At 36.4% G+C, this 23,033-nt stretch overlaps 1 protein-coding gene across 10 annotated transcripts in view; it reads right to left on the bottom strand.

Moving 5' to 3' along the window:
* Positions 1-2,423: 2,423 nt before the first annotated feature.
* PICALM (phosphatidylinositol binding clathrin assembly protein) overlaps positions 2,424-23,033 on the bottom strand; it is a 107,247-nt gene continuing 86,637 nt past the window's right edge. For 5 of the 10 annotated variants that reach the window (XM_082661298.1, XM_082661300.1, XM_082661304.1 and 2 more), the window contains 5 exons: positions 19,785-19,808; positions 18,337-18,396; positions 16,511-16,615; positions 5,040-5,142; positions 2,424-3,768 (listed from right to left, as the gene is read on the bottom strand). In XM_082661298.1, coding sequence (XP_082517424.1) covers positions 5,050-5,142; positions 16,511-16,615; positions 18,337-18,396; positions 19,785-19,808 — 282 coding nt within the window. In that variant the 3' untranslated portion in view covers positions 2,424-3,768; positions 5,040-5,049. The remainder of the gene's footprint in view (positions 3,769-5,039; positions 5,143-16,510; positions 16,616-18,336; positions 18,397-19,784; positions 19,809-23,033) is intronic. The other 5 variants (XM_082661301.1, XM_082661302.1, XM_082661307.1 and 2 more) reach the window with 2 other exon arrangements.

Here is a 23,033-nt window from a genome sequence, read left to right as displayed (position 1 = left end):
AACGCTCAGACAGGTTGAGGTTTAGCTCCCCAGGTGATTCTCACACAGAGACTTACTTCAAAACCAACTTTGGAATTAGCTTTTGCAGCAGATAAAGGAAAAGCTCTTTGGAATGAGAACTTATTAGGAAGTGAAGCTTCCATAAAGCTTTGTCCTTGCTTTTCTCTCCTTCTAGGTGTATGCCTAAACCCAGCGTAACCTACTCTGCCTCAGAATGGTCACACCTGCCCCAATAGTAACACCACAGAAAGACCTTAACTTTTGACAATGTGGGTAGTTTCATACAGCATAAAAACTACACCTGCATGCTGCATCAGTTAACAAAGGGGACATTTCCTAAGTGCTTATAGCAAAATTAGACTAAAATACTAGCTAGAGACTTAGAAAGCATTTCTGGTTGGTGACACCCTAAATAGAATGCCACTGCTTAGTAAAAGCAAGGAATCAGCTTGAGGTTTTCTGAGAGAGACTGCATGGAAGATGATACAGCAGCCTTTCCATCCAGAGCCTATTCAGACTGCAGAATTCTAGGTGTAGTCAGACCCACGGAAGGTAGCAAATGTGACAGAACAAAGATCTAAGCTAGATGCAAAGGCTGTGGAGCCATCTTTTCTCGAGGATAAGATAGATGAAGTTCACCTGGCTGAATGCTGTGGCCTTTCCACATACTGTGAGCTAGCCACTGGTGAACACACAGGGGCCACCCTCCCCTGAAGAGAGCTCCCTCCCCTGAAGAGAGAGATTCTGTTTTTCTCCATGGAGTGCTGGAGAATAAGCATTTACATCAGTACTCTGAATTCTCAAGAATTTGGAAACATGTTTATTAGTGACAATAAACAGGAGAAGAGCCTTGGAATTACTTTAGTTCAAGGAGAAACTTATCCCATAAAGGCCTGCTTTCCAGGGGTAATGTTTTGTTGGCTCGTGGAGAAGTAAAAGATTCCTGCTCTAACATAAGGCCTCTTCCTAAATATGGACTCTCACAGTCAATGGTTAAGAAAAGTATATCTTAAAAATATAATGAACAATAATAATGAGATGTTAAAAGGAAAAATTTTGCAAATGATCTGGGATGGGTTAGCTGCCCTCTGCTAACAGTCTTAATCTCTTTCTGCAGCCACTACCAACTTGTTAGCTGGGTAGTAAGATGGCGGGGGCATATACAGGTTTAGAACCTGATTTAGTTATGTATTTTTTTATGTATTCAACAGCTGACTTACTTCACTTACTTTTTTTTTTTTTTTTTGGCGGTATGTGGGCCTCTCACTGTTGTGGCCTCTCCCGTTGCAGAGCACAAACTCCAGACGCGCAGGCTCAACGGCCATGGCTCACGGGCCCAGCCGCTCTGCGGCATGTGGGATCTTCCCGGACCTGAGCACGAACCCGTGTCCCCTGCATCGGCAGGCGGACTCTCAACCACTGTGCCACTAGGGAAGCCCCCACTTGTTACATTTTGATTAAAGTTAACATGCTCATGTGTTTTGCAGGAGGTGGGAAGTATGCTTCATAGGAGAAGACCATCTGAGAATAGACAGTGGTCATCAGGCTTGACCACAGAGGGAAATAATTCCCTTTTCAGTTTATGCACAGACAGAACAATGGACCATGAAGCAAAGACCTGATTCCAATGTCTGTTAGCTTGTCAACCTGAGCAAGTTCCTTATTCCAATCTGTAAAATGGGGAAAATGTGGATAATACTAATCCAACAAGCCCAAAAGTTTGAACAATAAGATGGAAATGTTTATGAAGGATTTCACAAACTTGAATATGTTGGAAAAAAAAAAAAAGTAGTATAAAAGGAACAAGCCATAGACCTCAAATATAACATCCACTCAAACACCACCAGGAGAGACAAATCAAAATCTGTGATGATGTTAAGGAAGTTAACTTACAAAAGTACATTTTCCAGTCTGTATGAAAATGGTTTAATAATAGTGAAACTTAAAAAGTGGTAAAATTAACAATGTATATTGGTTAAAGACTATGTTTTCCAACCATGGCAAATAGTATGCAGACATTTATCAATGCAAAGCTTTTAGTCCCTCTATCATGTACTCTGGATCCTACTTACTATTCAACATGAAACACGATACAGTCAGAGGTTTCTCTGGCAGACATAATCACATGCATCAATAGGTCAAATTCAAAGCATTTTCTCCCTTAAACTTACCTGACCGAAGGCGTCTGATCAAAAGACAAAAATGAACAGTTTTAATAAGTAGTTCAGTTTCTAGAAGGTAACAAAAGTACCAAGATCAAGCTTCTTGGAAGTTAAGTTAAAAGAGAAATAAATTTTACATTTTATTAAATCATCAAATATAATCACTTGGGTATACTTTTATTAGCAAAAAATAATAATACCAATGATAAAGAAAAGAGGAAAAAAGTAAATGTGCCTCAGACCAGAATACCATAACAAAAGTTTTGTGGAAGCTGCATTTTATTTGAAAATCCACCCATTTTTGCTAACATACATTTTAATATTGTAAACAAAAATAGAATCTGCAGAGACAATGCAACAAGTATGCTTAACTCATGTACAGAATTGCTTTCCTACAACAAACTGTCCTTCTTAAGGCCCCTCTCAACCCAAATGTTAAGATGTATTTACACAAAGCACCGATCAACAGTGCAGCTTAATTCTTCGTTAACTAAACTCTTGGCTAGACATTAACTTTAAAGATACTATTTCCCCTTATTTAAAAGGTACATGATCATAACATGGCATGAGCCAAATAAAAGGTTCAAGGATTTTGTCCCCTCCCCTCCCCCCATAACACCTCCTAGAGTTTTACTGAAAAGAAGGAAAGTCTTGAAGTGAAAGCAATTCCTCACATTCATTTTGGAAAGGCCCTAATGTCAAATGGAAAATAATGACATGCCAAGCACAAAGCAGTAAAGTCCCTTCCCAATGCACTAATGCTGAATTTAAAATGTAGTGCTTTTCCCAGTTCTGTGAACTGTTCCCTTGCAAAATCCTAGGCACAGAATTGACTATAAGGATTAATGCATTTATAATGCTTCCCTAAATCCCATAGAAACTGAGAATTCTTAAGCGATTCAGACCTATGGACTTGCCTTAAAATATTTAGTGCTCTGTATGTCAGCTGAAAAGCATTCTGAATCAGATTCATTCTTATGGATAAAAATCAAACATACTGTGTACATCCATACTCATTTTCATAAGGAGGTTTGATACAATATTAATGTTACGTAAATTGATAATCATAAATAAATACAAATACTTAAGGAATGTCTACTGCAAACTGAATATATAATTTTTTAAAAAGAAAAGTTAATTTTAGTTACTGTTTCTGTATCTGTGAGGACTGGAGAAAAGAAAGATACTGCATAATTAAGAATTATGATTTGATCCCCCCAAAAGAGTCCTGTTGCATTACAGTAAAGGACACAGCTCTTCTCTCCAGGCAGCTTTTCCAAATACAAATTTCACTCTTTCCAGATAAGGGCTTTTCTTGGTAGGTTACTGATTATGGGTATTAACAGGAGATGAAAGAACTGAAGAATTAGTCACCAAAAAGACAGTCTGAATTCATGGCAATTCTTGGCTTTATAAACTGTATTGATACGTTCTCCTATCGACTAGTCCCAATTTCCTTCATGGGCCTTCATTGGGTTACTGTAGCATTCTAATGAGAGTTTAAGAGACAGCAGTTTGGATTTTGCTGGAAGTAAGTATTTGCTGCTTGAACACTTGTCTTTTTGGAATAATTCCATTCTCTTCCATCTAGTTACATAAACTGTATCTGGGGGAAAAAAAAAGAGTGTAAGTTAATTCACTGCATTGTAGGGTATCTTCTCATAAGTAAAAATGCTTTGTGCCTCTTACTATTCAACTTGCCTGGAAGTGTTCATGGCATGCTTATCACAAACCCTGATTACAAAACGAAGTCCGTATTATCAGCTTATCATGAGCCAGAACTCAATATTTGAAGCATAACTACTACAGGAACTTCCAAATATCTTTCTAATTACTAAAAAACCAAGGGATATGGGAAGAAAGAAGACGAATGATTTTTCCATGACAAGTTCAGAAAATCTCTCCATGAACACAAATCTTCCACATAAAAATCTCATTTAGGCAACAAGCAAAATTTGAAATATTATTTCCAAATATTATAATAAAATCAGAGATAATTAAGGCAACAGTAATATTATATTTATTAAAAATTTCTGATATAAATCAAAATCTGAAAGATCTACAAAAGAATACTTTTCAATAGGGTGTCAACTAGTCACTCAGATATTTCACTCATGATATCTTTATCCTTTAAACTGCTCATCCAAAGACATTACTGAAATGATGTGCTAATAAACTGTTGTCAAATCAGAAGAGTACAAACTCTCAAAGATCCAGAAGGTGTATCTACACTGGGGGCTACGGCATCAAGAAGAACAAATGACATTGTCTTCCAGGAAAAGAGGCAGTGTGGATCAAAAGCAGAATCTTTCTATCAAAAAGGGCACTAAGTATTCACTTGCCTTTAATTTAAAAAAAAATATATAAGCTGTTTTTTTGGAAAATACTACTATTTTAAAATGAAAAAGGCATACATAAAAATATAACCCTTTAAAGAAATTGTTAAAATGAATTCTTCACAATGAATCCTGGCCATTATGTTAAAACTAAAGATGCTCCTAATAAAGCTTGAATCCAGTGTGTAAAATTGTGTTGTTCTCTATAAATCTTTTAAGACTGAATAAAACACCCAGTTTTTAACGGCTGGTGTTTGAGCTCATCCATCTGCTGTGCACAGTGGATGCTTATATGTACATATGTGAGATGGTCTTTTGATTTCACATCTTCTAATAATGTTAAAGATATTTTCCAAAAGTTCTTTGTCCTTATGCCCTGTCTTGATCTATTCTTCACCTAAAGAACAGAGGAGGAGGAGAAAGAGAGGGAACCTAGAGTCCTTTAAAGAAACAGAGGAGAAGAGTAAATTGTGCTTAATGTTTGGTAATTTTTAAAAGTATTGATATTTAAGTCCCCATCTCCCCCAACAAGCAGCAATACCTAAAGTGATTTATAAGAAATCCTCCAAAGAGAGCTCTGCAAAAGGGTCCTTTCCTGAAGCTCTGTGAGGACTGTGACTGGAGGGGCTGGATGCTGCCGACAGCTGGGGGAAAAGAAGACAGAGAGAGGGAAAGAAAAAAAGATCTCAGAATGACAGAACATGAAAGCAGAAAATGTAATGAAAGAAGAAGTGGTTTTTGTTTTGTCAACTTTAATAAATATAATGGCAGCCCTTGCAGAAGGTGGAATTATTTAAACAAAAGTTTCAGTCACACGTCTAGTTAAAAGGGTATCCAATGGCATGTGTTTTTCAGAAAACAAATTCTTGTTTCTGAATTCCAAAGGAATAAAGTCTTTTACCCAAAAAGGTTGAAATAAGCTGACCCATGGTTAAGACTTTTATTTTATGTGTGTGTGGGAGAGGGGAGGACGGGAACCACAGCCTAATTGTGAGCCACAGAAGATGGCTTCCTGTGTCCAGGCTGTCTGTCAAACGGTGTGTCAAATCTGACCTCAGTCCAGACCCAACACATCTAGCTGCAATACCCTTTCCTTCCTTCCTCATAAGAGGTGGAAAGTCCTGTTCTCAGTGTTTACACTTTTTTGACATGGAGTTGTCTCCTGCCTGTTTATCTGGACATGCCACAGCTGATGCTTATACTTTGGGAGGTAGAAGGAGCTTAGAGGTTATCTGGTCCAACTACCCGCATACTGCCCTGAATACATGGAATACTTAAGATCTTTGGTTCAGATTCCTGTTAAAATACATTCACTTGATTCTTGGAATTTGCTCCTGTTGTTTAATTTGAATATACAGTAAGGCAAGCAGACTGTTGAACTCCATAACATATCTTTAGTAACCCTAAAGTACCAAGATGTTCATTTCATACATGTATCTCCTTCACCGAGCCTACTTTAAGAGTATTTTAAACCAAATATGAGCCATTTTAGTTTGGAACAAACTTTTAATTTTTTCCTCCTCCTGCATCAGATTGCAGAGGCATGAACAGGAATGTTCAACTGAGCATTAAATCAAAGTTAAGACTAAGTAGAAACAGTTTCAATTCATACCTCAACATTCGAATTCCTATAAAGGATTTCAAGGCTCAAAATCTGTCTTTGCTGAGTCAAAGTGATCTCATTTCTACCTTTTTATTTTCTTAAGAAAAGCACTATAAAGAATGAAGAGCCAATGAGTTTTCAACAAATATTACACCACAAGTATGTGCAATTTGTTGTTTTGGATGCCAAGATTAATTTACAGGTTTAGAAATCATCTTCAGTTATATTAGTGGTTGAGTCATTTTCTTAATCCATACCTTGTTCTCAGAAATAAATGTTCAAAGACAATGGGAAGAGACAATGGAAAAGTTGATGGAATTACACAAGCAGCTACAGATGGGAGGACAGGACAGCAGGTCTGGGTTTGGAGATTCAAGTATCATACGTGCTGAGACAGAATAAGGTGCAACTTATTAGAAAGACATTTCCTCCTCACCTTTCAGACCAACCAGGATGACCATTCAGAAGCGAAATGATTTTAAGTAAAGTGATCCCTGAGCTGGAGGGAGTTTAAGATTAACTGGGTTTTTCTCCAAAACAGATTTTCTTTTTCATTTGAAGTTAAAAAACAACAACAAAACCCCCCTGCTTACTGCAGATAGCTAAGCATCCAAAATCAACAGTCTCCCATGAGAGCCCCACACTGAAACATCTTCTTAAATCAAATTTTCATGAGGGCAGCAGTCTGAAGACCTGACAGTCTCAGGGGAAAATGTCCCTGAAGAATATGGTCAAAGGGAGCACCAGAATTCTGTTCTTTTCCATATGTGAGCATACTGCTGGAGAAAAGTCCTGGAGGCTCAAAAACAATGTTGAAGAGGATCAATTTTCCTTGAGGGAAGAAGTGCTAGTTTCTAACTAATACTTCTACTATTCTGTTAAATTGGCAAAACAAACATATACATATGTCTTATACCTATAAAAAATATGTAGCTAAATTAAAACATGAGAAAACAAGACTTAATATCCCTGCAGTAAGTTTCATATCATCAACATCCATTTCAAGCAGATGAAACCTTGGCCCAGACTGGACTGGCTGACTGCAGCGAGTGCCAAGGACTGAGCCATGGAGCAGCCCTTCACCAGCGGGCCCCACCCCTTCCTGGCACCTGTACCGAAGCATAGGCACATCTTGCACTGGTGAGAAGGTAGTCAGCTCAGCGAGTAAATAAGGAAGCAGAAGGAAAGGAAATATACTGCAATTGCCCAGTTAATGCTCAAGGAAAGAAAGAAGAACAAAGTACACAAAGGAGTAACAGGATCCTGGTGGGTGAGAAGCAGCAGGATTTAAAGAGCCTGAGAAAGTCAAGTTAACCCTCCTTTACTTATAATTCTTGGGAGTAGATTAAAGAACACGTAGGGTTGCTACGTACTGGAGGATAAGGAATTTAAAAAAAGAAAAAATCCAATGACCATCATTAATTACAATATCACCGTATTTTACAAGCCAGCGTAAGACAAATTGTAACTGACCATTCCAGTAAAATTCTACCACAAATATGCCAACACACACACACACACCAAACAAAAGAAAAAGACTTTCACTCATTTATTTCAAGTAACATTCTCTATACCAAAATTCCCACAGAACTAAAAAATTAGTACAGCTATCAGTTTGTTCAAATTAAATCGACCTACCTCACAACTAAATATGCCATTTAAACAAAGCAGTCAGTCTCACTAGTCTAATACAGACATACTTAAAGTCTTCTCATTTTATAGGAAAATGAAATACTGAGAAGCAGTGAAAGAAGAGCCGCAGATAAATAAAAATACTAAAATGTACAAGTAATTGATGATGGCAACTCTCAGCTGACATTCCTTCACCCACTCCCGCCACTCTAATCAACCTTTAAAAAAAATATGTTGAAATAGAAAAAAAAAGAATCTAATGTTACCAAAAATCTTTGTTTTTATCTCCAGAGCAAAGATTTTTTTTTGGCTGTAGTGTGTGTTTAGTATAGTAAAGACAAGAGTACAGAAATCGTAAGTTAACTTTATAAAAAAGCAAACATACAGAGAATAAAGGAATTTTTAAAAAAGAATTCTATCAGCACACTAAAGATCATAAATAAAAATGGTTACTCCTTCATTCTACTCCCATTCAACACCAAAGAAAGAAAATTTCATGTTAGAACAGGAAAATAGCATCAGTCTCAGAAAGTGAACCTAGTGCAATTGAAAGCTTACGGGAGAATAAAAGACTGGGTATTTAAGGACAAACTTGGCTGTGCTTAAAATTCTTAGCGAAGAAGCAAGGTGCCACATCTTTACATTTGAATTTGTATCCAAAAGCCTGGATAGCAAATAGCAATGCTGTAAAGACTCATTTTGTCTTTCTTGAAGAAGCAAAGTTAACATCTTAGGAAAAAATGGGCGTATTTCCTTTGCCTGGGATGAGAGAGCACAGTTTTATGGAAAGGAATCTAATCCTGGCTCTTTTGTAAAATGAGGTTAAGAATATCAAGACCCAATACCCACATCCCCGTTAATGGCTGTCTTGAGGATTAAAATATACAAAAAGCACCCTGGCATATGTTAGTCACTCAAATATTAGTTCAACCTTCCTTACCACCTACAATCAAATGCTCATCTAGTCTTACATAATAGGAGCCACTCTGTCTTGTCTGTGTTGCTCTTATAATAGTTCTTATTTTACCATCAACCAGTCACTTGTGCTTCCATATTATACTCACCTTTAGGCTCCTCAGATGTAAGAAACATATTCTCCCTGTCTCTTGTTCAGCAACTAGCAGTGACTTACACATATTATAAGCATTCTATAACATGCTAAATTAAAATGTTTTTTGGTGATAAAACAAGCTCTGTATAAAAATGTCACCAAAGTCGGATATTAGAAGTATTAGAACTTCCTTATCAATTTTTACCCTTTTAAAATGTCTATTTTTACATGTTATTTAATGTACATATTGTTGTAGGGATATATAAATATAAATACACTGAGGGTACATGCTTAAAGAATATTTTCCTGATATTGCTGTGCAATGGAAACATTTTAGAAACCTCAGCCCTACCTAATATGATTTCACAGAGATGTCAGATATAAAACTGAGCACAGAAAGGTATGTTGTTTTTGAATAATGTTAGACCACGGCCAGACCACTGAATCCAGATGCACAGGGATATAAACATATAGTGCTGCATTCCAAAATTTTATACTAAAGATAATGCTATTCTCAGCTGCCTCTGTGAAGTATAGCTAAAAGAGAGGACTCCTTTCTCCACTGCATAAGGTAGAGGGCCTGTCCTGTACGTTGAGTCTAGTGCCTTTTGATAACTGCTTCTTGGGTTTATGCTTAACACAACCCATCTTGGGCTTCTGCCCATCAATAACATCACAAAGTTACGCCAACCTTACTCCTGTCACCTTCAAAGCACTACTTCATCTTGTCTTAGGGGCACCAAACAGTGACCTAAGAGGATTTCTCTTTGAATGTGTTGTTTCTAAACCTCTCTACTGCTAGAGTCCACATAACTTAAAACTATTAACATAGGAGTGACATTATTCCAAAATGGCATCTAAGTCATCTCCTTAGAATTATGGCAACCTAAACCGACAAAGAGTTAAAGAAGACCAAATTGGAGAGAGGGAAATAGATGAGAAGATTTCCTAAACTCATGGGAGGAAATACTATTAACTGACCTAAGCCAAAAATAAACAACATTTCTGTATATCAGAAGTATTTGCAAGGGTAAGAGAAGTCTGTTTAAAGTTCCATTTGATGGATGGAAATCATGAAAACTGGCTCAGCTTATTTGAATAAAATGTTCACTGCTCATTCATATTAGACTCTTACCCCTTGAAAACCAAAGAAAATGAAAAGCTGTAACGTTTATGTCAACTGGTACATAAGGAGACAAAATAATAATTACATGTGCCTACAATGCACCACTTATTTGCTGTTTATTGAAAATATGGCACTTTTGTTTGGTTCAAAAAAATTTCCAAACTGTGTTCCATATATGAGCTTGAGGCTACCTGCTTTTACCTGATTTATCTATTGGGCTTCCACTAAAAACATCTAAGACAGAGTTCCTTAGACTTAGACATTTTCAAAAGAGGTTTGCCCCTCCCCACAAAAAGAGACTTATAAACTGTATTAAATTGGACCAAATAAAGATTTTAATTACTATAAAATAAAGCTTGGTCCTTTAGGGTAACACCACCTCCACAAATGCTGAGCCAATTCAGGTGCTGCTGACAGAGTCCTCAAGAGCGGTGTGTCAGGTTCCTGTAAACAATGTCCAGCGTCTACACCTCATGTGGATGATTCAGGCCCTAATGCAGACCGTGCTCACCCAGCCCGCCCCATCCCCACACCACAGTGACTACCCTAGCCTGTGGTTCTCTATGAGTTTATCTGATGTCATCAGATAATAGTGAGTCATGATTAAGGTTTCAAAATAATGAAGTATGAATTATTATATTTACAATAAAGATAATTTGTAACACATGGGAAGAAATATAAACTGTATTATTATAAATCAGAAGTTGGGAATAGGGACACCTCATGGAATAGAAACAATTTCTGAAAATAGGGCAACCTTGTAACATTTTCTTCTAAAGACAAAAAAGGTTCCTTATAATCATCAATAAAAAAACATAAACATCCACATTCCTAAGTCAATTACAAATATTTTCATTTGGACCTTTCAATAAACTTATAAAGTACACAAGGTAAAAATCACCATTCTATATATAAAGAAACTGAGGCTCATCAAAGTTACGTAGACAATTTTCTCTGAAACGCCCGGTTAAGTGAGGAGTCGAGCTGAGAGTCTGTTGAACTGTATCCCCTAAAAAGATATGCTGAAGCCCTGACCCCTATGAATGTATTTATGAATGTGACCGTATTTGGAAATAGGGTTTCTGCAGTTGTAATCAAGTTACGACAAGGTCGTTAGGGTGGGCCCTAGTCCAATGACTGATGTCTTTGTAAAAAGAGGGAAAGGCCATGTGAAGACAGAGACACAAGGAGGATGCCATGTGAAAGAGGCAGAGACTGAAGTGCTGCAGCTCTAAGTCAAGGAATGACTGGGGCTACCAAAAGCTGGAAGCGGCAAGGAAGGATCCTCCTCTAGAGAATTCAGGAGGAGCGTGGCCCTACTGACACCTTGTTTTCGGACCTTAAGACTCCAGAACTGTGAGAGATTAAATTCCTGCTGTTTTAAGAAATCGAGTTTGTGGTACATTTTGTTACAGCAGCCCCAGGACACTAATAACAGACTCGAAAGCAGATCTGCTGACTCCAAGGCTGGTGCTTTGCTTTCTCTCTAAAATCTGCTATCTCAAGCTCAACTCAGCTAGAATTCATGGCTATATTTTAATGTACAGAAAAAAGTTTAAGAGTCGAGAAATAATTTTTAAAAAAGGACTTCTCTAGTAAATGTTAGACAGTCAATATACCTGTGTGCTTTCTATATTCACAGTGCCGTACACAATCACTGATGTTCATCATGAGGATTTTGAAGAACTTCACAGTCACCCAAGATTTTATGAATATGTTCTAAGTTTTGTTTAAAACAAGAATTAGATTTCCACCTTTTAGAAAAAATGTTCTCAGCAAAAATCCAGTGAAAAGGCCTGGTCGTACATGTTGTCTTATTAACAATAATGGTAAGCAGACGGGACTCCAGAAACATTCTCACCTATGGTCCTAAATCCCAATTCCCAAAGTAAATCCCCTCCTGAGCTCTTCTACTAAGCAAGGATGAATGAGCACAACACACTGCTGACAAGGAAAAAGGCTTTCACAGAAATGCAGCTGGGCAGATCAGCTGACAGAGAGGCACTGCCAACACCCACAGTTAACATACCAAGAAAGTAAACAAACAAACAAACAAACAAACAAAACTAAACTAAGCCTAAAAGCAAAGAGAGCTATTAGTTCTTATACACAGGAAAGTCATTAAAAGGCTTTTTTTTTTTTTTGGTAAGACTTGAATTATTCCAATATCCAAAGCCAACAGTGCCCCCATTTACATCGGTAAAAAGCACTCACAACTAGCCATTGTGTCCTTTCAGACACTTAACTGATGTCATACTTACTTAAATTTGGCCAATACAAAAAAAACCCAGCAGCCATTTTACATCTTTAACCACAGCCTCCATTAAAAAAACCCCTCAAAGCCCCCCAATACCAACCAAGAAAACAATAAAACTTTTAATATGCTTATTTTAAAAAATAAATCCCCAAATGTAACACTCTACTATGGTTTTCATATTGCTTTTGGGAAAACAGATAAGGGATCAGTTTGAGTTTCTCATATAAATAAGTGATAAGAACATAATAAACACAACCCTCCCCCTCAAAAATCTTCAACATCTAAACTGTCTTATAAACATTCATTAAGAGAATGTTAGCTCACGTCACAGTAACTTAAAAAAGGCAAAACTAACTAGGTTAATTGTCTTCATGTTTAGTAACATAATAGCTGCATACTGCAACGCAGAACGAGTTTATAAAATATTGACCAGCAATGGATATTTCAATTTATATACCAGTAAGTACCAGTAAGATTTATACAAAGCATGAGCGAGAGGGCATTAAGAGTCCCCACTCTCCCCAAGTTAATGAACACATTAGTAACCGGTAACAGGCAATCAAATAGTGTGAGGAAGCACAGAAGAGGAAAAAAAAGCATTAACCAAAGGTATCTAGTGTTTTCCATGTAATCAAACACCTAGAAAGATGCACTCATGTAAAACATTAAAAAAAAAAAAAGCTACAATGTTAGGCATGGAACACAAGAACGTAATACCCATCTTTAAGCATCTAACAGTTGTGTTAAAATATCTTAAAAAATACAGAATAAGCCAGCACAAAAAATGGGATGGGAACAGAACAGAAGAAGTGTATAGGTGTATAGGGAGGCATAATTTCAACACTACAGTGTAGTCTATTAGATTAAAGCTATTCTGAAGACCATTTCCTAAAGAACAAAAGTCTGAGCTAACAGTCATGTGGAAGGTATTAGCTACTTTCTCACTAGCAGGCCCTAACACAGCACTAAGAGTAATCTAGATATAATTCAGAACACACAACACATTGTTTGAAATACCTCACTGATGGTAATATGATAAATATATGTGGGAGGGTTGAGGTACTCTCAAGAATATTAGCTTGGTTCAATGGTAAGTAGGCAAGAGACCAGGAGCTACAAGTTACACCTTTGGTAAGTAATGGCTCCCAAAAGAAATACTTCAAGGAATAGGAAAAGATTTTTGATAAGAGCTGGAGAACTGGGATTTGATTAAAAGATTCTATTTTGATGGCATTTGACTTACATTTAAACTATCATTTACTTTACAATGTACAAAGAGACGTCTCTGCCTCAAGGAATTTTTATTGAAAAAAAGAGCAAAACAATGAGAGAACAATTAAAAGGTAATTCATTAAGAAAAATTACTTTGGTTACTACTACCATTGGATGGACAAAGTTAATGCAAGGGACTGGCTAAGAATCATTAAAATACTAAAGCATGAGAAAATCTTTCCTACTTCAAAGATAAATCGTTTAATTTTTAAATGATTAAAAATATTCAATCATGAAATTAAAGGTGTCTTCATTCTTCAGGTGACAGTCATCTAACATTTTAACTTATGGTCTATTAGCATAAATTAAACCAATTCTGAACACTGCTATAAATTATTACAATGGTTATAAGTAAGTAAAAAGCTATACCAATGAGAAGCAGAGTAAGTTACGAAATGGTAAAGGTAAGTTTTCAACCAAATTCACTTGTTTGACAAATAATGTTCAAAAACTATCATGAATCAGGCACTGTTTTAGGAACCATGAACACAGAAGTAAACAAGCCACATCTAAGCCTGCCTCTATGAGGGTTACAATCTAATATGGGATCAGATGGATGGATGGATGAACGGACAAATGGATAGACTGATGGACAAACAGATGTCAAGTAGTGGTAAGTTCTATAAAGAAAAATAATGCAGAATAAGGAAAAGAACTTCAGATCTCAGAAGAACTGAAAAGGGACAAGACATGACTAAGATTGAGTAAAGAGTAAACGCACTTTATGACAGACAAAGGACTTCTGGAAAAGACAAACAGCAGCAGAACACTGGATACTTATCGAGAGTTATAAAGGCATGGGAATTGAATATTCTGTTTATTCATTATTATTCTTACAAAGAGGGAGATTTTGTGAGGTAGTTTTTATGACAGAAGGAAAGCCTTACATTTCAGTTATGTTAGATTTGTCTCCTCAGATTTTTGAATATGGAGATGATACAAATGCTGCCTATAAAAGTTTACTCCAGTATCTACAAAATGGATTAAATTAGAAAGGCAAGAAAAGTTCCAATCTGGGCAAAGGATATAGACTGCAAAAAGGGTGGAGCTAATAATAGCAGAGGAACAATTAGTGGGACTTTATGACAAGACATATGGAAAACAAAGGGGTAAAAGAAATTAAAAGTAACATAAAATTTAAGATTCTGACTTTCAACTGATTCAAATAACTGCATAAGGAGAAGACCAAAGCCTCTTTGAGCCACTTTACTGCCACCTGATTTTCTTTTCCTAGTTATCAATTTCCTTCCTTCACAGGCTTTTCTCAATCAGTAATATTTAAAATTAAGTACTCGCTTCAAATTTGATTTCTCAACTAGAAACTTATTACCTTAATGTTCTCATTCTCTTCTCTTCTGGTATAATTAGAAAAAGGCAGTTCTATCACTCTTTCATTTAAAGAACTTGGAAATTCTTGCACTTTTTTTGGTGTTTCAGTGAAAGTTACATGGATTTCAAAAGGAAACAGGATATAAAATCTGTGTTAAGAAAACATGCCAGGAGGCCAGCAATTTTTTTAAAGGTAGATTTTACTAAGATTTTTTTTTTACCATATTAAAAAAAAAACCCTCATATAAAGTGTTTCAAGGTTAAAAGTATTATCCAAAATTGTATAGGATGCTCTTGACAACTACAGTAGTTATATCCCAAATACATAAATATAGTTTATAATATAACAGGAAACCCAAGGAATTAGCAGAGTGCTTCGTTGCTGACAAAAGGAAGACAGTACTACTGTAGTGGCCACAGGGGCTGAGTTGCACTAGTAGAGAGGCAGTGTGGCACAAATGAGCACTCGACCAGGAATCAAGGATTCTGGGAGCTAAGTTGCATTTCACCACTTATTTAGTTGAAGAACCTTTCCAAGTCTCAACTTTCTTTATCTATAAAGATAAAGGATGATGACAATAGTGATCCTAGGCCCATCTACCTTAAAGATTATTTTGAGAATAAGATGAGATAATGTATGTGAAAGTGCTTGGAGACTGTCAGGCAGCATCCAAGGTTAAGGTAACAATATATTCTGTTTTCTGTTTCTGTTTCTGAGACAAAAGCTTCAACTGGATCAATACAAATAATTTTGGCCATGTAACACTGTATGCACTGGCAAGTGTAATACTTATATCCATTCAAGTGGAAAAGGAATAAGTCCATTACCAAATGCTCCCATGAATGTTTTCAAATAGCATTAAACACATAAAGTAACCAATCAGTTGGCATCGGAAGCCAAGAAAGGTGTACTTTAACAATCACATGTCATTATTTCTAACTGTTAAATGATATGAGCACAGCCACAGATACAGAAGGACAAGCTGTCCTATCACTTTACAAGGATCTCATTCCATAGTATGCTGCCAGAGAAGTAAATAACAGAGAAACTTCGTATCTCCTCTCCTAACCACAATGAGAAGCTTTTTTTCAGAAAAAATAGATTCCCCTGATGCTAACAACGAGATGAAAAAGAAAGAGTGAATATTTAGATGAATTTTCTTGAACTGGAAGAAGGCCTTAGAAACATTTGAAGAGGAAAATCTTTCCTGTGAAGACATTAGGTCAGCATGGCATTTCAAGCTTTTTTGTCCTTTTGGAGGGGTTGCTTTTAAATATGATCTTTAGCAGCAGGAAGTTATCTAATGAAAAAACAGCATTCGCAACTTTTGAAGACTCGTCAAGTTTCACAAATATCTCAAAGGCAACATCTTTATTGTAGCACCATTCAAGCCAAGGCACTGAGTTCTGAGTTCAAGGTTTCTAAGGCCCACAAAGGAGAGCATGTCAGAATCATCATCAGAAAAAAGGTTCCTTAACCTCAGAAAAACCATCCTCTGGACCCACCAACTGTAAGTTATCAAGAATTTTCCATCTTTAATATTTGTAATCTGCTTATCCTTTCAATCAATATTCCTACAAACTCTTAGATGAGAAAGATATGCGAAGAAAATAACATCCACAATGAAGGGGAAAAAATGCTAATAACCTGCTTCTCAAGTTGTATAAAAGGATTTTTTGCTATTATATTTCTTCCACATCAAGCACATTAAAACAGCTACGTGTAGCATGTTAATTAGTACCTGTGCTCCTGATACAGGGCCAAAAGGGTTTGGTTGTCTCATGACAGGCTGGCTGTATATTAAGGTTGGTTGTGTCATTACAGGTACACTTCCCATTTGAGGAGGCTAAAAAAACAAAAAATGTCAAGTTAAAGGATGTTAACTCACATTTTCCTTATTATGAGTAAGTAAACAAGAAGGATGACAGGGATGAACAGTACTAGTACTTTTACAGTAACTCAAAGGGAAAATACCTGTAAATGCAAATAAGACTGACAGCTACAAATTTTTTTTTTTTTTGCTGTACGCGGGCCTCTCACTGCTGTGGCCTCTCCCGTTGCAGAGCACAGGCTCCGGACGTGCAGGCCCAGCGGCCACGGCCCACGGGCCCAGCCGCTCCGCAGCATGTGGGATCCTCCCGGACCGGGCACGAATCCATGTCCCCTGCATCGGCAGGCGGACTCTCAACCACTGCGCCATCAGGGAAGCCCCATCTACAAATTTTTAGGAGTATTTTTTTTTATATGGAAAGTCTTTAATGTGCTCATCTTTTAAAGTTTGCAAAAAAGCTCAACTTTTTCTACATGAGTTGCAAAATTCAAACTACGATAAACAGACAAAATAATTTAGACCAAAAAAATTTCCAAATTTGCCAGCTTTAGACATGGGAAACTTGAAACTATAAAATGGCTAAGACATTTCAAAGAAAACTGCCTTTGTGTATCAAATCAAGTTCTTATGCCATTATGCAAATAAGCACAAGGGAAAATAGTTGATTGTTTGAAGAAGTTTACTCCCAATTGAAAGAACCCAATGGTTCTTTCATTTTATTTCAGACGTTTTTAGGGAAAACCAAGAGGCTTAAATTACACACAAAGAGGTTAGTTCATTCTTAAATAATTGAAAATCTCAACCAACCATCTCTTTAAAAATTACCACTCCATGGTATATAATTAACGTAAGTGACAAAATAAAGTACACACTGACCACCATATTATTTTGGTTAAAATGCTATATTCTAAAACCTTACCTTTCTGCAAGTTCTATTTAACCTTTTAGGATGACTCCTATTTGTAGTGAGATTCATTTTGAGTTTTTTGTGCAGACACCTTTTTAATGTAATGACTACTAATCCAAAAGCTGTGAAACTCCTTCATATGCAGGAAAAGAGCTACAGATGTATAATAAATAAAGAAGTAGCAGAAGCAGCCACAGTAGCAATACCAACGGATGCAGTGCTGCCTCCCAACAGCAACAGTTCCGCCAAGTGTGTGGTGGGCTGAAGCCACTACCTTCATTTCTTATTTATGTGAGTCTATGTATTAAGAGAGTTGGGAGAGTAAGGGCAGTCTAGAATGTGGGTTGTGGGCAGCTTAAAGGTTTAAGGACTGTTTCTGTACTATCCCAATCATGTCATAGGAAAATTTCTGTGGCCTTTACTGAACTAAATTTACCCCTACACAATTCAAGAAATATTAATTCCCCCCTTCCTCTAGAGTGGTATTCAGGTTATAAGACCTCACTGGTATTAATGTAAGATCACAGCAACGAAGACTTGGAGTTAACATTAATGTTTAAATGAGTTCATAATGAAGTATAAAATGCCTAACAAACTTATGAGAGGAAAAATAAGCCAAGTAAATACAGTGAACATTAATAAATAGTATCTGTTGTATAATGACTATTCTAGAAATACTTATGAAACCTATGCTACGGTGCAAGGTTCTGTGTTAGGCATTAAGGATATATGTGGCACTAAGTTCTTTTTTCAGTTAAGCTGCGAAATAAATTCATGTTAAATGTGAGTCAACCTATTTTCAAAAAGCTGTGTTGGGAAAAATACTTACGATTCCATATCCTATCATGCCTGTTGGTGTAGTAGCAGGATAGGCCATTACAGGGGGTGCCTGACATGATGAAAGAAAAAATAAACAAGGAAGTATAACTCATGTATGTCAACGGAGTTCAAGGAATTAATAGCTGTAGTTCCACTAAAAAGAATTGCTAAGACAGCTGTGATTAAATATGACATTTGTGTTCGTTAATGATTGTGTCAATTAAAGCTCAATGAAAAAAAGTGTCTTGAAATTAGCGGAAAAGAAGAATTATCAGAAAGAAAAAATACCATTTAAAGTTAGATACAACAGTGATCTAAGATTTCATTGTGCTTTTACAAGCTTTAAAAATATTCAGATTTTTAAAAATACTCAAAGTTCTAAATTTAAAGTCTATCACTAACATAAAAAATGTTTGCCTAGAAAAGTAGCATTACTGAATGTTTTCCTAGGTACTTCATTTTTTGAGCAAAATAAAATGTAAAGATCCCAAATCCATGAACAATCTGATCTTCCAAAAAATTAGTTTCTAAGGACCTCATTCACTCTTTTCAAATAACTCCAAAGATTTCAAACCACTATGGAGTATGACTATTTCTAAGAAGCACAAGTTCTTACATAGAGCATGTATACTAGTATTCCTTCTAATTTATTTCATAAATTATTTAAACTATCTTCTGCAAAGCACCAATTTGGAAGAGCAATACATTTTTAAGTCTGTTTATGCTTTAAGTCCTAAAAGAGCCATCTACCACTAAGATGTTTAAGGTCCCTTCCTCCTCCCCCTTTAACTCAAAATAGACAATCTCAGCACAGAATCATTTTAGACGTATCTGCTGTCTTAACAACATTCCCTGTGTGTGTTATCTTATAATAAAAACTGAAGAAGCTGAATACAGGTGAAAGACCAATAACACTGCTAAAACATGAAAAATAACAAATTATATGGCAATTTGAACATACACATGGAGAAGTTAAATGAAGCATAACTAAAGTGAACAGTTAAAAGTTTAGTATTTGGGTGAGCATGTAGGACTTATTGGTCTCTCCCTACTTAAAAACCAAGAGCTGCGAGAGCAGTAGACAAACTGCCAAGTTCAGCAGAAGCCTGTAAGATTTCATGCAATTGTTATTTTCAACATTACCACAATCAACATTTCCCTTCATTCAGAAGTCATCAAGTGCATAGTGGCAGCACAGATACAGACACAGACACCCAGCCATCTGGCAGCAAATGGCAGAATATTAAGCAAGAAAAAAAAATTTGTATTTCCCATGCCACCATCAGAATCAATTCTGCAACAAACCCACAAAATCAGTAGATGCTAGGAAGAATTTTTGGCACATTGAAAATCTGAATGTGAAAACAAGTAATAGCTAGAAGGTTATGAGATTCTGCTACAGCATTGGTTAACAGCATGCCAATTTATTGCAAAAAAGGCTAGTTTTTGGTCACTTACGTATTGTGGAAAATGCATGCCATTCTGTTTTTCCCAGGGAGAACAATTACATAATGCAATAACACTGGATTAGAACAAGTACTTACACAACAGAAAATACATAGAGAGCATTTTAGTTCACATGAACATTCATTAACTACTTAAAATCCCTTGTATTTCCAGTATCTAATGGAAGAACATCTATACTAAAACACTATCAAGGTTGACACGGGAAATTTAGTCTTTGGCATCATCACCTTACTTACATAATAGTTTATCGATTACAAGTGTCATCAAAACATAAAATCTATCAGTAGCATCAACAGTGCATCCCATAAACAGGGTTGCATTGCATAATGTCTACCACAGAAAAAAAGCAAACAGTAATAGAAAGAGTTGGTAGTGTAACATCATTATATATTTTAATAAAACATCAATGAATGGTTAAAATTTTAAAAAATTTAAAAACCTTGACAGTGTTTAAGGATTAATTAAAAAGGTTAGAAATGTAAAGAAATGTCAAAAGCAGCAGTTTATCTAAGTAGTGAATCACATCACCAGCCCTAAATGTTAGTCATTACAAAGAACCTCTATAAAATACATACATACAAATGTTTTACCAAAATCCTTAAGAGATGATATACCTTACCGCACACAACACAGCACCATAGATATTGCTTCTTATCAACAAATTCTAGATGGTTAGATGCCTATTAAATGCTAAAAGTCAATCTTAAGTCAAGTGCTATTCACAAACTTCTAATACTTCATACAGATTAATACTAATTTCATACAAAATAAGAAAATATTCATTGTATTTTTATATCATTTGGATTTATATCATTCCTCATATACTGTCAATGTATAATTCACTCCTGAGGCTATAACATCTACTAACCTAACCTCCTGCCATCCCTAGTCAGAGAGGTGTGTTAGAGTGGGAAAAACACTGATTGCGAGTCAGAAAGGATGGATTTCAATTTAAATCTGCTTTCTAGTTGCTTTGCAATTGAGGGAAAAAAAAAATTGCATAACTTTATCCTTACAGCTGGGACAACAGCTGCTCAAACTCCCCCAAGAGTGCACTATTTACAGACTCCGGATAGTGTGTGTGTGAGTGTGTGAGTGTGTAAAAATGTAAACTATTTAAATGCAAGGTTTTATTATTGGTGACGGTAGTGACCACTACCAGAGAAAAAGTACTGATTTAAAAAGGTGGCTAAATTTCAATATTATTTTCCATTAATGGAGACTGAAACTAATAAAACTCTTTAATGTCATGTAAAACTTTAACAGCACACTATTTTTAGCTCAGCGCTATTAATTTTAACATACAATTAACCCAAGGAAACAGCAAAACAGCACAGTACTCTGGAAGAGATTTAATAACAAAAAGTAGCTATAACAAGGATAATGTGGGGAGATCAGCTTGGTGCTTTGTAAGGACCTAGAGGGTGGGATGGGAGGATGGGAGGGAGACTCAGGAGGGAGGGGATATAGGTATACATATAGCTGATTCACTTTGTTGTACAGCAGAAACTAACACAACATTGTAAAGCAATTATAACCCAATAAGGATGTAAAAGATAAATAAATAAATAAAATGAAAAAAATTTAAAAAAAGAACGCCCCTGAAGGTATATTAAAAAAAAGTGGGCAAATGGGGATATATGTATACGTGTGGCTGATTCACTTTGCTATACGGCAGAAACTAACACAACACTGTAAAGCAACTATACTCCAATAAAAAAAATTAAAAAAAAAAAGGATAATGGGGGTCTCTAACAACAACAGAAAGGATACAATGTGTGGCTCGTGTAATCAAATGCTGATTAGCACACACTGTTGCAAGAAAGCATGTTTCAAATTTTTCTACAAAAAAATTGGTTTTCTCCGATGCAGGGAGACTTACTGGATTGGTAAAACAGCAGCTGACCAAGGATTGGGGTACGGCCACAAAACTACTCTGGGACGACCATACCTTATATTAATTAAAACCATTAGAACTTCTTCAGTACTAGATGCTAACTCATTAATTATCATATACAATTAATTTTCATTACTCATGGATTCTGTATTTGCAAATTTGCTATGCACTGAAATTTATTTGTAATCCTAAAATCAATACTTGTGGTGCTTTTTGAAGTCATTCACATACGTGCACAAAGTGGTGAAAAATTTGTAACCAGATGCATTCATTCCCAGCTGAGGTCAAACAGGGGCTGTGCCTTGTTTCAGCTCTGACATGAAGATGACCAGAAGATGGAGAAGTAGGGAACAGTGTAGTGTACTGCAAGAAGCTCTGGGACCAGTTGGATAGGGAAAGAGTCTCTCAATTCAGGCACCTATTAGTGGGGATGCCTCAGGCAAGTCACTTAATACCTCTGGCACTCATTTTCTCTTTTGTAAAATAAGAAAATATATAATCCACTAGAATGAGTTTTTTTGTTTTGGGATTTAAGATTATAATCTATGTGAGATGTGTATGTGTATAGGCATACTCAATTAAAACTATACTTGCTTGGCTTTTGTTAATACTGTCATATAATTTATATAGTTGATTCTCCTTATTTGCTGCACTTACATTCTTAAAGTCACCAGAACACTGAATTAGTGAACACTGCACCATCAGTGCAGCGGTCCCCAACCTTTCTGGCACCAGGGACGGGTTTCAGGGAACACAATTTTTCCTCGGGTGGAGGAGCAGGGAGAGAATGGCTCAGGCGGTAGTGCGAGCGACGGGGAGCGGCAGATGAAACTCTGCTCGCTTGCCAGCCACTCACCTCTCCTGCTGTGTGGCCCGGTTTCCTAACAGGCAGCGGACCCATACTGGTCTGTGGCCCCAGGCATTGGGGACCCCTGCATTAGTGAACACTGAGCCACTGTTGGGGGAAACACGTGTATGTGTGTGAATCTAGCAATTGGTTCAGTGTTAAGGTTATTTATTTATTGTAGATAGATAAATAATAGATTTGAAACCAGCAGTAGACAATAGTGATTAAGAAAATATGCTCTGAGGTAAGGCTGCCTGGGTTCTAAAAACCCACCCAATCTCTGTGATCTGGGCTTACTACTTAATAACCCTGTGTTTTCATTTCCTCACCTGTAAAATTGGGATAATAGTTACTACCGTGTAAGGTAAATTTGAGGATTATATAAAACAAAACCACATATTATTTGTTAGAATCATGCCTGACACAAAGTAACCTTTAAATAAATGTTAGCTACTAAAATGTACCTGGCAAACATAGTCAACCAAGCTTCCTTTAA

This window comes from Grampus griseus (assembly GCF_964374135.1).
Source record: "Grampus griseus genome assembly, chromosome: 8".
Taxonomy (NCBI): domain Eukaryota; kingdom Metazoa; phylum Chordata; class Mammalia; order Artiodactyla; family Delphinidae; genus Grampus; species Grampus griseus.
This window is presented reverse-complemented; position numbering and strand designations above follow the sequence as displayed.